The sequence below is a fragment of the Berghia stephanieae genome, chromosome 14, assembly GCF_034508935.2.
Source record: "Berghia stephanieae isolate SIO BIC M18660-M18661 chromosome 14, UCSD_Bste_1.3, whole genome shotgun sequence".
In the NCBI taxonomy this organism is placed as follows: Eukaryota; Metazoa; Mollusca; class Gastropoda; order Nudibranchia; family Aeolidiidae; genus Berghia; species Berghia stephanieae.
In genome coordinates, this window is record NC_088373.1 from 8579419 (window position 1) to 8594418 (window position 15000).

Genomic DNA, 15000 nt, shown 5'->3' on the forward strand with positions numbered 1-15000 from the left:
GTCTACGGATAATTGTCGACTGACGATATGGAAGACACTGCAGTCTACGGATGATTGTCGACTGACGATATGGAAGACACTGCAGTCTACGGATAATTGTCGACTGACTATATGGAAGACACTGTAGTCTACAGATAATTGTCGACTGACGATATGGAAGACACTGTAGTCTACGGATAATTGTCGACTGACGATATGGAAGACACTGTAGTCTACGGATAATTGTCGACTGACTATATGGAAGACACTGCAGTCTACGGATAATTGTCGACTGACGATATGGAAGACACTGCAGTCTACGGATAATTGTCGACTGACGATATGGAAGACACTGTAGTCTACGGATAATTGTCGACTGACGATATGGAAGACACTGCAGTCTACGGATAATTGTCGACTGACTATATGGAAGACACTGTGACCTTATATTTGATTTTTTTTATGCTCTAATCAACACTCTCGAGCACTCTCGTACCTACAAGTACCCACCAAGACTTTATATATATATATATATATATATATATATATATATATGTAATGTGTGTCTGTGTGTGTGTGTGTGTGTGTGTGTAAAGTTATCGATGCAGTTATGTAAATATTCAGAGCATATTAGAAAGAGTATATATGACTGACATTTCGTCCAAGACGGTTGTTTCTACGCGCACGCGTTTTGTCGGGTGGCTGCTCTTCTTGGACGAAACGCATTGTGCGTAGAAAACGGCCGTCTTGGAAGAAATGCGTGTCATTTTTCTCATTTATATATAGATTTAACTTGTCAGATTCAGACAGATTACCGGTTTTCGGCTATGTTTAGTGGTATGAAACTCGCCTTCGGATCGGCAGGTCCATGGTTCCAGGTCCGAACAGTGCATAATTGAGTCATTGGAAAAGGCTCATTACGTACATTCTCTCATCGTACTCAGGTATAAAATGAATACCTGGCCGTTAACAGCGTCGTCTTTGTAGAAAAAAAATAGGGTAATATCGCCTAACAGAATAATGTCTCGCTCTACATGTTAAGTGTCGCTGTTGGCTAAGGACAGATTGTAAAGCGATTTGAGCACGTTTAGAGGATATTGCGCTATATAAAAGATCAATTTGTGTTGTTGTTTTTTGAAAGACGACGTGACGCGTCACGATTTGTGTATACTCACAGATCCACCGTGTTTTATTATATGTATATAATATCGAATCATCATCCTGAGTCTTTGATGTGCAAATTGCTAGAAAACCTCCACTGTCATCTGAAAAAATAAAACAGGATGAAAGTCAAATTTTATAGAAGCCACTGACAACAAGGGAATTACGATAGCTCAGACGGTAGAGAACTCGCTTCACAATCAAAGGGGCCTGTTAGATCTTGTGGAAAGTACTTTGCGATAGACTAGCGTCCTACCCAAAGGGTGGCTGCAATTGCTATTGTCCGTTTTATGATATAGAAACAAGAATAAACTCTGGCTCCATGGGCCTAATGGTTCTGCAAGTCTACATGGGGGTGGGGAAGACTTGACAATCATCCTGTGATAAATGTAGAAATCTCCCAAAAATTTGTTTCAAAATCAAACTTTTCTATTTTTACACATCAAGTATATCGAAAACTTAACTGTTAAGAGTCAGGAAATTTAAAACAAATAATTTAATTGTTTGATTAATTCAATTGAATTTTGAATTTGGACATAAATTGAGGGACTTAGGCTACGAACCTGGGAGACTTGGGACAGTCTGGTGGAAAAGGGACGGTCATATTAAAATATAAAATGTTATCATTCAATGTAATAAGGAGAAAATACGATGCTCATAATAATTTTGAAGCTTTAAATAATTATATTGAATACGTATTTAAAGTCTTTGATACAAACATTGTTAGGCTATCATAGAGTCACTAAAATCCAGTGTCAATTTCAGCTGTAAGTTTTCACACGTTTTCCATGCGATTATGTGGAATTGTGGTCCGCTTTCGGGTCGAAAGATCCTGGGTTCGAGGATCGCTCGGCACATAGTTTAGTCCTCGGCAAAGGCTCTCTACTTACATCCTATCACCGTATTCAGGTGTAAAATGAGTACCTGGCCGCAGCGTTGTTGTTGAAATTGTAATCCCACCTAACAGGCGTCATGTCTCGTTCTACATGTTACGTGTTGCTGTTGGTCAGGGATTATTTGTAAAGCGCTTTGCGTACTATAGTGGATATTGCGCTATATAAAAGCTCACGTTTTGGTTTATTTATTGTTTCATTAATTGGAACATTTCTATACGGAAAAGTAACTTCTAGAACTGTGATATTTATAAATAGTTTCCACATTCCCCTTCCACAGTTTTTTTCCTCTACACATCAAATGAGACGTGAAACTAGTTTTTTCTTTGTAAATTCTTTGTCTCCTCAGCACACTGTCCCAAATTCCAGGTCTTTTTTGTCTCCTCAAAACACTATCTCAAGTCTCACAGTGCGTTTAGGAGACAATGGAGACTTGTGAATTGAGACAGTGTGTTAAGGAGACAAAGTGAACTTGAGATTTGGGACAGTGTGTTAAGGAAACAAAAGGGACTTCGGACGTAGGATTGTGTGTTAAGCTAACACAAGAGACTTGGGGCAGTGTGTTAAGGAAAAAAAGGAGACTCGGGATTTGGGACCGATTAGTTAAGGAGACAATCAGACTTGGGACTTGGGACAGTGTGCTAGTATTGGAACTTGGGACAGTGTGTCAATGAGACAAAGTAGACTTTGGATTAGGGACTGTGTGTTAAAAAAGTCAAAATAGACTTGGACATGGGACAGTATGTTAAGGATACACAGAAGACTTGGGCTTAGGACAGTGAGTTAAGGAGAAAATGGAGAATTGGGACTTAGGAATGTGTGTTAAATAGACAAAGGAGACTTGGAACTTAGGACAGTATGTTATACAGTCAAAGGAGACTTGGGACAGTGTGTCAAGGAGGCAAAGGTGACTTGGGATTTGGGACAGTGTGTTTATGAGACAAAGGAGTCTTGGGACTTGGGATAGTATGTTAAGGAGATAAATAAACCTTGGGATTTGAAACAGTTCATTATTGAGTCAAAATAGACTTGCGACATGGGACAGTGTATTAAGAGGACTGAAGAGACTTGGAACTTAGGACTGTGTGTTAGGAGAAGAAGTTGACTGGGGACAGTGTCTTAATGATTAAAAGGAGACTTGGGAATTGGGACTGTGTGTTAAGGAGGCAAAGCTGACTTGGGACTTGGGACAGTGTAGTAATGAGTCATTTTAAACTTGGGAATCGAGAGAGTATGTCAAGGAGACAAAGGAGACTTGGGACTTGGGACAGTGTAGTAATGAGTCATTTTAAACTTGGGAATCGAGAGAGTATGTCAAGGAGACAAAGGAGACTTGGGACTTGGGACAGTGTAGTAATGAGTCATTTTAAACTTGGGAATCGAGAGAGTATGTCAAGGAGACAAAGGAGATTTGGGACTTGGGACAGTGTGTCAATGTGACATAGGAGTCTTGGAACTTATAACAGTGTGTTTAGGAGACAATGTGGACTTGGGATCTGGGAAAGTTTGTTAAATGAGTCAAAACAGACTTGGACATTGAACCGTGTTTTAAAGAGACAAAGGAGACTTGGGACTTGGGACAGTGTGTTAAGGAGACACAGAAGGCTTGGAACATATGACAGTGTGAAGGAGACAAGGAGACTTGGGACTAAGGACAGTGTTTTAAAGAGTCCAAGAAGACTTGAGACAATGTGTTAACCCTCTCCGTACTATCCATAGAAAAATCGTCACATTCGTTACGAACCAACAGTTTACTCATTCTGATATCCTTTGTATATCACCAATTATAAAGAATATATTTTGTTATAGCGATAAAAAATTGACACTGGACAATATTATGTATAAAATGTACCTGTTTCTTTTCGGTTTGAATAGAAGAAAACCTATTCTTGTGTTGATTGGGTATGAAGTTTCAGAGATAATTTTGAAAATGACTGGTAAGCAGAGAGTTAAGGAGACAAAGGAAACTTGGTCCTTGGGACGGTGTGTTAAGGAGACAAAGGCGTCTTGGTACAGTGTGTTAAGGAAACAAAGAAGACAGGATATTGTGTTAAGGAGACAAAGTAGACTTCGGACAGTATGTTAATGAGTCAAAACAGACTTTTGACATGAGACAGTGCGTTAAGGAAACAAAAGAGTCTTGGGACCTAGGACCGTGTGTTAAGGAGACAAATAAGATTTGGGATAGTGTTATCACGAGAAAATGTGACTTGGGATTTGGGACGATGTTTTGAAGTCAGAGTCTTGGGAGTTGGGGCAGTGTGCTAAAAGGCAAAAGAGACTTGGAACTTGGGACAGTGTGTTAAGTAGACTTTGAACTTGGGACAGTGTGCTAAGAAGAGAAATGAGACTTGGAACTTGGGACAGTGTGTTAAGGAGACAAAACAGTCTTTGGAATATGGACAGTGTACTATGGAGACAAATGAGACTTGGGAATTGGGATAGTGCGTTTAGGAGACAAAGGAGACTTATGACTTGGAACAGTGTGTTAAGGAGACTTTGAATTTGGAACAGTGTACAAGGAGACGACTTGGGATTTGGGACAGTATATTAATGAGGCAAAAGAGACTTGGGACTTGGCATAGTGTGTTTATGAGACAAAGTAGACTTGTGATTTGGGACAGTTTGTTAAGTAAACAAAGGAGAATTGTGGTTTGGGACAGTGTGTTAAGGAGACAAAGGAGACTTTGGACTTGGGACAGTTTATTACTGAGTCATAATAAACTTGGGAGAGTGTGTTAAAGAGACAAATGACTCTTAGGACTTGGGACAGTGTGTTAAGGAGACAAAGGAGTCTTGGGACTTGGAACAGTGTGTCAATGAGACTAATAGGACTTGGGTCTTTGGACATTGTGTTAAAAGACAAAGTAGATATGGTATTGGGACAGTGAATTAAATGAGTCAAAATAGACTTTGATATGGGCCAGTATGTTAAGGAGACAAAAGAGAATTGGGACTCGGGACAGTATCGGTTAAAAGACACTGGAGACTTAGGACTTAGGACAGTGTGTTAATGAGACAAAGGAGACCTGGGACTTGATACAGTGTGCTATGGAGGCAAAGGAGATTTGGGAATTGGGACAGTTTATTAATGAGTCATAATAAACTTGGGACTCTGAGAGTGTGTTCAAGAGATAAAGGGGACTTGGGACTTGGGACAGTGTGCTAATGTGTCAATATAAACTTGGAACTCGAGAGTGTTTTATTTCGACAAAAGAGACTTGAGACTTGGAACAGTGTGCTAAGGAGACAAATGAGTCTTGGGATTTAGAACAGTGTGTTAAGGAGACAAATAAGATCTGGGACAGTGTTTAAAGGAGACAAAGGAGACTTGGGACCTGGGATAGTGTGTTAAGGAGACAAAGTAAATTTTGGATTCCGGGCATTGTGTTAAGGAGAGAAAAGAGACTTTCGACTCAAGCCATCGTGGTTAGGAGACAAGGAGACTTGGGACAGTGTGTTAAGGAGACAATTGAGACTTGGGATTTGGGTCAGTGTGCTAAGGAAACAAAGGAGTCTTGGGACTTGTGTCAGTGTATTAAGGAAAAAAGGGGACTTGGGACAGTGTAATAAGAAGGCAAAGGAGACTTGGGACCTCGGACAGTGTGCCATGTTACTGTAGAACGAGCTTTAGTCTCCATGGGATATTAGGTTTAGGTGACCATGAGTTGTAATTTTTAAAACCTGTTGCTATGCTATTTTGTAGTGACAACGCCTCTCAGTTGTCAAATGAATACTACTCACTATGGTTATAAACCCATGGCAGTTAGCAAAACGTCACATGCTATTCTTCGCACAATGCAGGGAAACTTTCAGAATTTGACATAGACAAAACGTTATGCACCCTTTTTTATAGATCCGTTTTGGAGACCGTTATGATTTTTTGTATTACAGCATGGTGTGGAAATGCCAGTATTTGTGACATTAAGAAAATTGATCGGATAACTGATAAAGCCAGGAGTTATACTCACCCAATTTCCAATGAAAAAGAACGGTTCAAGAGATTTTGTCTAAGTAAAATGGAGAAAGTTATGAAGGATGGCGATCATCCCCTTCGCAAATATATTAAGTTCTCCACGAGGAGCCGTCGCCTTATATCTATAAAAACAAGGACAACACGTCACCTTAATTCATTTTTGTCACATGGTGTTCGAATTTTTAACGCACAACTGTGATTTAAATTAAATACTATCTTTTAAATATACTTTCACAGAGGTATGGCTTATCTCAATTTATTAAATTAATATATAAGGTGTTGCTATTGGTTCTTGGTTGTATATTTTTACATGTTTGTACATTTGCATATAATATATATATATATATATATATATATATATATATATATATATATATATGCATACATTGTCGCCATAGATTCTCAACTTTATGTTTATACATTTTTATGCATGCCACGCCTGTAAACGAATTTACATTCGGGGCCGGAAAATAGCATAGTGCAGGCTACTGTACTGTTTAAGTCCGTAAACGGGTGACCAAATCATAGTACAGAGAAGATAAATCTGTTACTATATGTCCCAATAAAGTATAACACAGAGAAGGCCGAAACACAGGCCGGTTCAGAATAAACCAATTATAACACAGGAGACCAAACACTGTGTTATAAAATATCAAAAATAGACTAGGGACTTAGGACAGTGTGTTAAGGAGACTAGGTGCGGTGACGAATTAAAAAGCGTCATATGTCGTAATATCACATCTCAATAAAAGAGTGTGATAGTAAAAAGGTGCCCGTTAACAATTGAATCGGTCAAGTCTCTATCCAGATCCAATAGTATTGTGCTAAGTGCGAAGCATGGTTATTCTCAATATTTGTTGGGTCGTGATCGGTATAGAGTGAAGCAGTGTCCATGCTACACATCTGAACGAAAAATCAGAACAAAGCAGTTTCAAGATTACAGAGGAGCAATTAACCCGAGACGACAACAAGTCAAGATTTCTTTGTGTGTATTGGAATGTCTTTATATGTTACTGAATAGGTACGTTTTGGTTGTCAAACCTTTAATTTTAATTTTGACAATTTTGTCATCTTTTAACATAAAGTTATAATTTAATTTAATCAGCAGACATGTTTAATAATTTAATGCTATGCTTTTGTGGGTATCTGTTGTAATACCAACAGTCCTATAGTGGTTGAAAATATCTTAGCATTTTAATGTCATAAAATTAGTGACACAGTGTGTTTAGGAGATAAATGAGACATGTGACTTGGGACAGTGTGTTATGAAGACAAAGGAGACTAGGGATTTGGGACGGTGTGCTAAGGATTCAAAGGAGACTTGGGACTTAGGACAGTGTGTTATGAAGACAAAGGAGACTAGGGATTTGGGACAGTGTGCTAAGGAGACAAAGGAGACTAGGGACTTAGGACAGTGTACTAAGGAGACAAAGGAGACTAGGGACTTAGGACAGTGTGCTAAGGAGACAAAGGAGACAAGAGACTTAGGACAGTGTGTTAAGGAGACAAAGGAGACTTGGGACTTAGGACAGTGTGTTAAGGAGACAAAGGAGACTAGGGACTTAATACAGTGTGCTTAGGACACAAAGGAGACTTGGAACTTAGGACAGTGCACTAAGGAGACAAAGGAGACTTGGGACTTAGGACAGTGTACTAAGGAGACAAAGGAGACTTGGGACTTCGGACAGTGTGTTAAGGAGACAAAGGAGACTTGGGACTTAGGACAGTGTGCTTAGGAGATAAAGGAGACTTGGGACTTAGGACAGTGTGTTAAGGAGACTAGGGAGTTAGGACAGTGTGTTAAGGAGTCAAAGGAGACTAGGGACTTAGGACAGTGTACTAAGGAGTCAAAAGAGACTAGCGACTTAGGACAGTGTACTAAGGAGTCAAAGGAGACTAGGGACTTAGGACAGTGTACTAAGGAGTCAAAGGAGACTAGCGACTTAGGACAGTGTGTTAAGGAGACAAAGGAGACTTATGACTTGGAACAGTGTGTTAAGGAGACTTTGAATTTGGAACAGTGTACAAGGAGACGACTTGGGATTTGGGACAGTATATTAATGAGGCAAAAGAGACTTGGGACTTGGGATAGTATGTTTATGAGACAAAGTAGACTTGTGATTTGGGACAGTTTGTTAAGGAAACAAAGGAGAATTGTGGTTTGGGACAGTGTGTTAAGGAGACAAAGGAGACTTTGGACTTGGGACAGTTTATTACTGAGTCATAATAAACTTGGGACTCTGAGTGTGTTAAAGAGACAAAGGACTCTTAGAACTTGGGACAGTGTGTTAAGGAGACAAAGGAGTCTTGGGACTTGGAACAGTGTGTCAATGAGACTAATGAGACTTGGGTCTTTGGACATTGTTTTAAAAGACAAAGTAGATATGGTATTGGGACAGTGAATTAAATGAGTCAAAATAGACTTGGATATGGGCCAGTATGTTAAGGAGACAAAAGAGAATTGGGACTCGGGACAGTATCGGTTAAAAGACACTGGAGACTTAGGACTTAGGACAGTGTGTTAATGAGACAAAGGAGACCTGGGACTTGATACAGTGTACTATGGAGGCAAAGGAGATTTGGGACTTGGACAGTTTATTAATGAGTCATAATAAACTTGGGACTCTGAGAGTGTGTTCAAGAGATAAAGGGGACTTGGGACTTGGGACAGTGTGCTAATGTGTCAATATAAACTTGGAACTCGAGAGTGTTTTATTTCGACAAAAGAGACTTGAGACTTGGAACAGTATGCTAAGGAGACAAATGAGTCTTGGGATTTAGAACAGTGTGTTAAGGAGACAAATAAGATCTGGGACAGTGTTTAAAGGAGACAAAGGAGACTTGGGACCTGGGATAGTGTGTTAAGGAGACAAAGTAAATTTTGGATTCCGGGCATTGTGTTAAGGAGAGAAAAGAGACTTTCGACTCAAGCCACCGTGGTTAGGAGACAAGGAGACTTGGGACAGTGTGTTAAGGAGACAATTGAGACTTGGGATTTGGGTCAGTGTATTAAGGAAAAAAGGAGACTTGGGACAGTGTAATAAGAAGGCAAAGGAGACTTGGGACTTCGGACAGTGTGCCATGTTACTGTAGAACGAGCTTTAGTCTCCATGGGATATTAGCTTTAGGTGACCATGAGTTGTAATTTTTAAAACCTGTTGCTATGCTATTTTGTAGTGACAACGCCTCTCAGTTGTCAAATGAATACTACTCACTATGGTTATAAACCCATGGCAGTTAGCAAAACGTCACATGCTATTCTTCGCACAATGCAGGGAAACTTTCAGAATTTGACATAGACAAAACGTTATGCACCCTTTTTTATAGACCGTTATGATTTTTTGTATTACAGCATGGTGTGGAAATGCCAGTATTTGTGACATTAAGAAAATTGATCGGATAACTGATAAAGCCAGGAGTTATACTCACCCAATATCCAATGTGAAAGAACGGTTCAAGAGATTTTGTCTAAGTAAAATGGAGAAAGTTATGAAGGATGGCGATCATCCCCTTCGCAAATATATTAAGTTCTCCACGAGGAGCCGTCGCCTTATATCTATAAAAACAAGGACAACACGTCACCTTAATTCATTTTTGTCACATGGTGTTCGAATTTTTAACGCACAACTGTGATTTAAATTAAATACTATCTTTTAAATATACTTTCACAGAGGTATGGCTTATCTCAATTTATCAAATTAATATATAAGGTGTTGCTATTGGTTCTTGGTTGTTTATTTTTACATGTTTGTACATTTGCATATAATATATAATATATATATATATATATATATATATATATATATATATATATATATATATATATATATATATATATATGCATACATTGTCGCCATAGATTCTCAACTTTATGTTTATACATTTTTATGCATGCCACGCCTGTAAACGAATTGCCATTATTTTTCTGATGAATAAAGTATATTATTATTATATTATTATTATTATTATTATTATTATTATTATTATTATTATTATTATTATTATTATTATTATTATTATTATTATTATTATTATTATTATTATCATTATTATTATTATTATTATTATTATTATTATTATTATTATTATTATTATTATTATTATTATTATTATTATTATTATTATTATTATTATTATTATTATTATTATTGATTGTGTGAAATACATTCGGGGCCGGAAAATAGCATAGTGCAGGCTACTGTACTGTTTAAGTCCGTAAACGGGTGACCAAATCATAGTACAGAGAAGATAAATCTGTTACTATATGTCCCAATAAAGTATAACACAGAGAAGGCCGAAACACAGGCCGGTTCAGAATAAACCAATTATAACACAGGAGACCAAACACTGTGTTATAAAATATCAAAAATAGACTAGGGACTTAGGACAGTGTGTTAAGGAGACTAGGGGCGGTGACGAATTAAAAAGCGTCATATGTCGTAATATCACATCTCAATAAAAGAGTTTGATAGTAAAAAGGTGCCCGTTAAAAATTGAATCGGTCAAGTCTCTATCCAGATCCAATAGTATAGTGCTAAGTGCGAAGCATGGTTGTTCTCAATATTTGTTGGGTCGTGATCGGTATAGAGTGAAGCAGTATCCATGCTACACATCTGAACGAAAAATCAGAACAAAGCAGTTTCAAGATTACAGAGGAGCAATTAACCCGAGACGACAACAAGTCAAGATTTCTTTGTGTGTATTGGAATGTCTTTATATGTTACTGAATAGGTACGTTTTGGTTGTCAAACCTTTAATTTTAATTTTGACAATTTTGTCATCTTTTAACATAAAATTATAATTTAATTTAATCAGCAGACATGTTTAATAATTTAATGCTATGCTTTTGTGGGTATCTTTTGTAATACCAACAGTCCTATAGTGGTTGAAAATATCTTAGCATTTTAATGTCATAAAATTAGTGACACAGTGTGTTTAGGAGATAAATGAGACATGTGACTTGGGACGGTGTGTTATGAAGACAAAGGAGACTAGGGATTTGGGACGGTGTGCTAAGGATTCAAAGGAGACTTGGGACTTAGGACAGTGTGTTATGAAGACAACGGAGACTAGGGATTTGGGACAGTGTTATGGAGACAAGGGAGACTAGGGACTTAGGACAGTGTGTTAAGGAGACAAAGGAGACTTGGGACTTAGGACAGTGTGCTAAGGAGACAAAGGAGACTAGGGACTTAGGACAGTGTACTAAGGAGACAAAGGAGACTAGGGACTTAGGACAGTGTGTTAAGGAGACAAAGGAGACTTGGAACTTAGGACAGTGTGCTAAGGAGACAAAGGAGACTAGGGACTTAGGACAGTGTGTTAAGGAGACAAAGGAGACTTGGGACTTAGGACAGTGTGCTAAGGAGACAAAGGAGACTAGGGACTTAGGACAGTGTACTAAGGAGACAAAGGAGACTAGGGACTTAGGACACTGTGCTAAGGAGACAAAGGAGACTAGGGACTTAGGACAGTGTGTTAAGGAGACAAAGGAGACTTGGGACTTAGGAAAGTGTGTTAAGGAGACAAAGGAGACTAGGACTTAGGACAGTGTGTTAAGGAGACAAAGGAGACTAGGGACTTAGGACAGTGTACTAAGGAGATAAAGGAGACTAGGGACTTAGGACAGTGTGTTAAGGAGACAAAGGAGACTAGGGACTTAGGACAGTGTACTAAGGAGACAGAGGAGACTTGGGACTTAGGAAAGTGTACTAAGGAGACAAAGGAGACTTGGGACTTAGGACAGTGTGCTTAGGAGATAAAGGAGACTTGGGACTTAGGACAGTGTACTAAGGAGACAAAGGAGACTTGGGACTTAGGACAGTGTACTTAGGAGACAAAGGAGACTTGGGACTTAGGACAGTGTACTAAGGAGAAAATGAAGATTTGAGACAGTGTGATAAGGAGATAAATTAGACTTGGGACTTGAGACATTGTGTTAAGGAGTCAAAAGAGACTTGGGACTTTTGATAGTGTGCTAAGGAGACAAAGGAGTCTTCGGACAGTGTGTTAAGGAGACAAAGAAGACTCGGGACTCGTGACAGTGTTCCAGGTCTCCTTTGTCTCCTTTGCACACTGTCCCAAGTCCCAAGTCTCATTTGTCTCCTTAACTCACTGTCCCAAATCTCCCTTGCCCCCTTAATACAATGTCTCAAGCCTTTCCTGCCTCTTTAACAGCTCGCTCACTACATAATTGGGGACTTGCCTCCTGTCCAACATATATCCGTTGTGGTCAAGAAACTGAAATCGCAGAGCATCTTGTAAACGGTGCGTTTTGAAGAAGATTCCGGGAGGGTTTGCGACTGTGCACCAGTGCGGTACAGAATATGCATCCTAGATAGATCGACATAACATAGTAGTGTCTTTCTTGTTTCCTTTTTACACTGTCTCAAGTCCTCCGTGCTTCGTTAACACACTGGTATCTCTTGCTTCCTTAACACTGATATCTCTTGATTCCTTAACACACGGGTCCAAGTCTCTCTTTCCTGATTATCACACTGTCTCGTCTTCCTTGCTGCCTTAACACACTGTCTCAAGTCTCTCTTGCTTCTTTAACCTTTTCCTTACCGCCATTCGGAACATCGTCACATTTGTTACGATGCAAGCGTCACTTTTCTCATCCAGATTTCAGTTCTTTTTGCTATAGCTATAAAAACTTGACATTCTGCAATCATATTGTCGATAATATCATGTATAGAATGTTCTTGTTGCTTTTCTATTTGAGTAAGACATATCTGTTTTTGTGTTTGGTGGGCGTGACGTTTTGGGTAAATTCTGAAAATGGCTGGTAAGGAGAGGGTCACTGTTTCCAGTCTCTTTTGCCTCCTTAACACACTGTTCCAAGTATATCTAGCTTCCTTAACAAACTGTCTCAAGTCTCCCGAAGCAAAATTCTCAACTTGAAAAGCGAATGTGTTTTTGTTTGTGAATCTTACTATGAGTGTTTTTTTTCTCACCTTTATGAAGCTCAACTAATAAATACCAGCTTTACTTGAACATGAAACATCTTATAGCAATGAATATCCCGCACAAATCTTTGGGCCTCTTTTTCGCTCACGAAGTGCCCGAATTCGCGTCAAAATATGGGACGAAGCCGTTTCGTATATGCTATTTTAAAAAATTAATTACGACGCTGTTTATCGATGAATATGACTGAAAGTTGGCACACATGAATGGATTTTCAAAATTCAAAAACAATTTTACTCAGTGGAGATAGGGCTTGGATTTTAGACAAAAATTTTCCTCAAAAAGAGAAAAAAACATTTTTCATAGTCATTGCTACATCTTATGTCTACTCACTTTTGTTATAGTCATACATCATCGTCAAAGCCGTTTTTTTCAAGTTTGGATAGTCTGTTTTTCTGGTTTGAAAATCCACTCCCCAAGTCGTAGTCCATGTCAAATTTAGGAGTATTCTCCCTGGATACTCAACTATACAGGTACAATTAAAACTTTCCGTCTCCTTATTATCAGGACAATCCTCCCCAAAAGACATGGAAAAAGATTCTGAAATAAATATAAAAATATTATTATCTCAAAACAGAATTTATGGATTTAATGGGGGGGTTCGTATATTTTTTTAAATAAGTTTTATTGATGCTATGCGTATTGGTAAAATACTCACAACATCGCCATGCATCTCAATTCATCGCATCATCTTCCTCCAGGCCCAGTTCTTTCATATGGTCCTTTACCTTATCCAACCATTTAATCTTTGGGCGTCCATTTCTTTTCTCTTTCTTGCTAATTGTATATCCAATACTTTCCTTCCCTCGTACTTTCATCAGGTTAATAATTTGGTTAGATCTCTCTTTTCCAACTAAAAAAAGATTGCTTCCATGAGACGGTTCATATCTGAGGATGTGACCAAACAACTGGTACGGTCGAAATTGGATTATTGTATGCTCTGTTGTTTGGCGTTTCTCAATATAATCTGAGACGTCTTCAGATTGTCCAAAACAGTTCTGCCATGTCCTGTTATGAGGCGATTTGAGGAAACCCAGCGGTGGAATGAAAGTATATCTGTTAACATATCAGTGATTGTGTGAGTAATTTACATTCGGCTGCGGAAATTGCTCAGACATAAGCTAATATTCTATCACAACAGTAGCAAGTTGTTGTAATTGCACTATATGATGATTGCAAAGATGATAATGATGATGGTGATGATGATGATGATGATGATGATGATGATGATGATGATGATGATGATGATAATGATGATGATGATAATGATGATGATGATGATGATGATGATGATGATGATGATGATGATGATGATGATGATGATAGATGATGATGATGATGATGATGATGATGATGATGATGAATGATGATGATGATGATGATGATGATGATGATGATGATGATGATGATGATGATGATGATAATGATGATGATGATGATGATAATGATGATGATGATGATAATGATGATGATGATGATGATGATGATGATGATGATGATGATAATAATAATAATAATAATACAGGACATTTATAACGCGCATTTTCATCACTTGGTGATGCTCAATGCGCGAAACAATAATACAGTGACATTATTATACAAATGAAACATTATACAAACTACATCAACATAATATTATCATTATACAACAATGTAATAACTAAACATAAAGTCATTAATACAAGATATGTTATAATACATCCACATGCTATGTCAAATACGGAAATAATATAAAATAATGATATAATAAAATAATCTAAATTAACATTCATACTGGGGTCAAATTACAAAGATGCATTAATCAAGATGTGTTTTAACAAAGAGATGGTGTTTTAACTTTGATTTAAATATTGATAAGGACTACGCTTCTCTTATTCTTTTAGGAAGAGAGTTCCAGATGGAAGGTCCGACGTGACTGAACGATCTGCCGCCGTAAAATTTATATTTATATTTATTTGTAACAATTAATTTTGTAGAATCTAGTGCAGAACGTAGACTCCTCGTTGGCTTATACGTTTCTAAAAA

The 15000-nt window shown here is 38.0% G+C and overlaps 1 protein-coding gene across 1 annotated transcript in view; it reads right to left on the minus strand.

Annotated features, from left to right (window-relative positions):
* LOC144959736 (uncharacterized) overlaps positions 1–15000 on the minus strand; it is a 37089-nt gene that overhangs the window by 12258 nt on the left and 9831 nt on the right. The window contains exons 3-4 of the mRNA XM_078892432.1: positions 13309–13515; positions 1155–1244 (exon numbers count right to left, since the gene is read on the minus strand). Of these exons, the coding sequence (XP_078748558.1) occupies positions 1155–1244; positions 13309–13515 (297 nt within the window). The remainder of the gene's footprint in view (positions 1–1154; positions 1245–13308; positions 13516–15000) is intronic.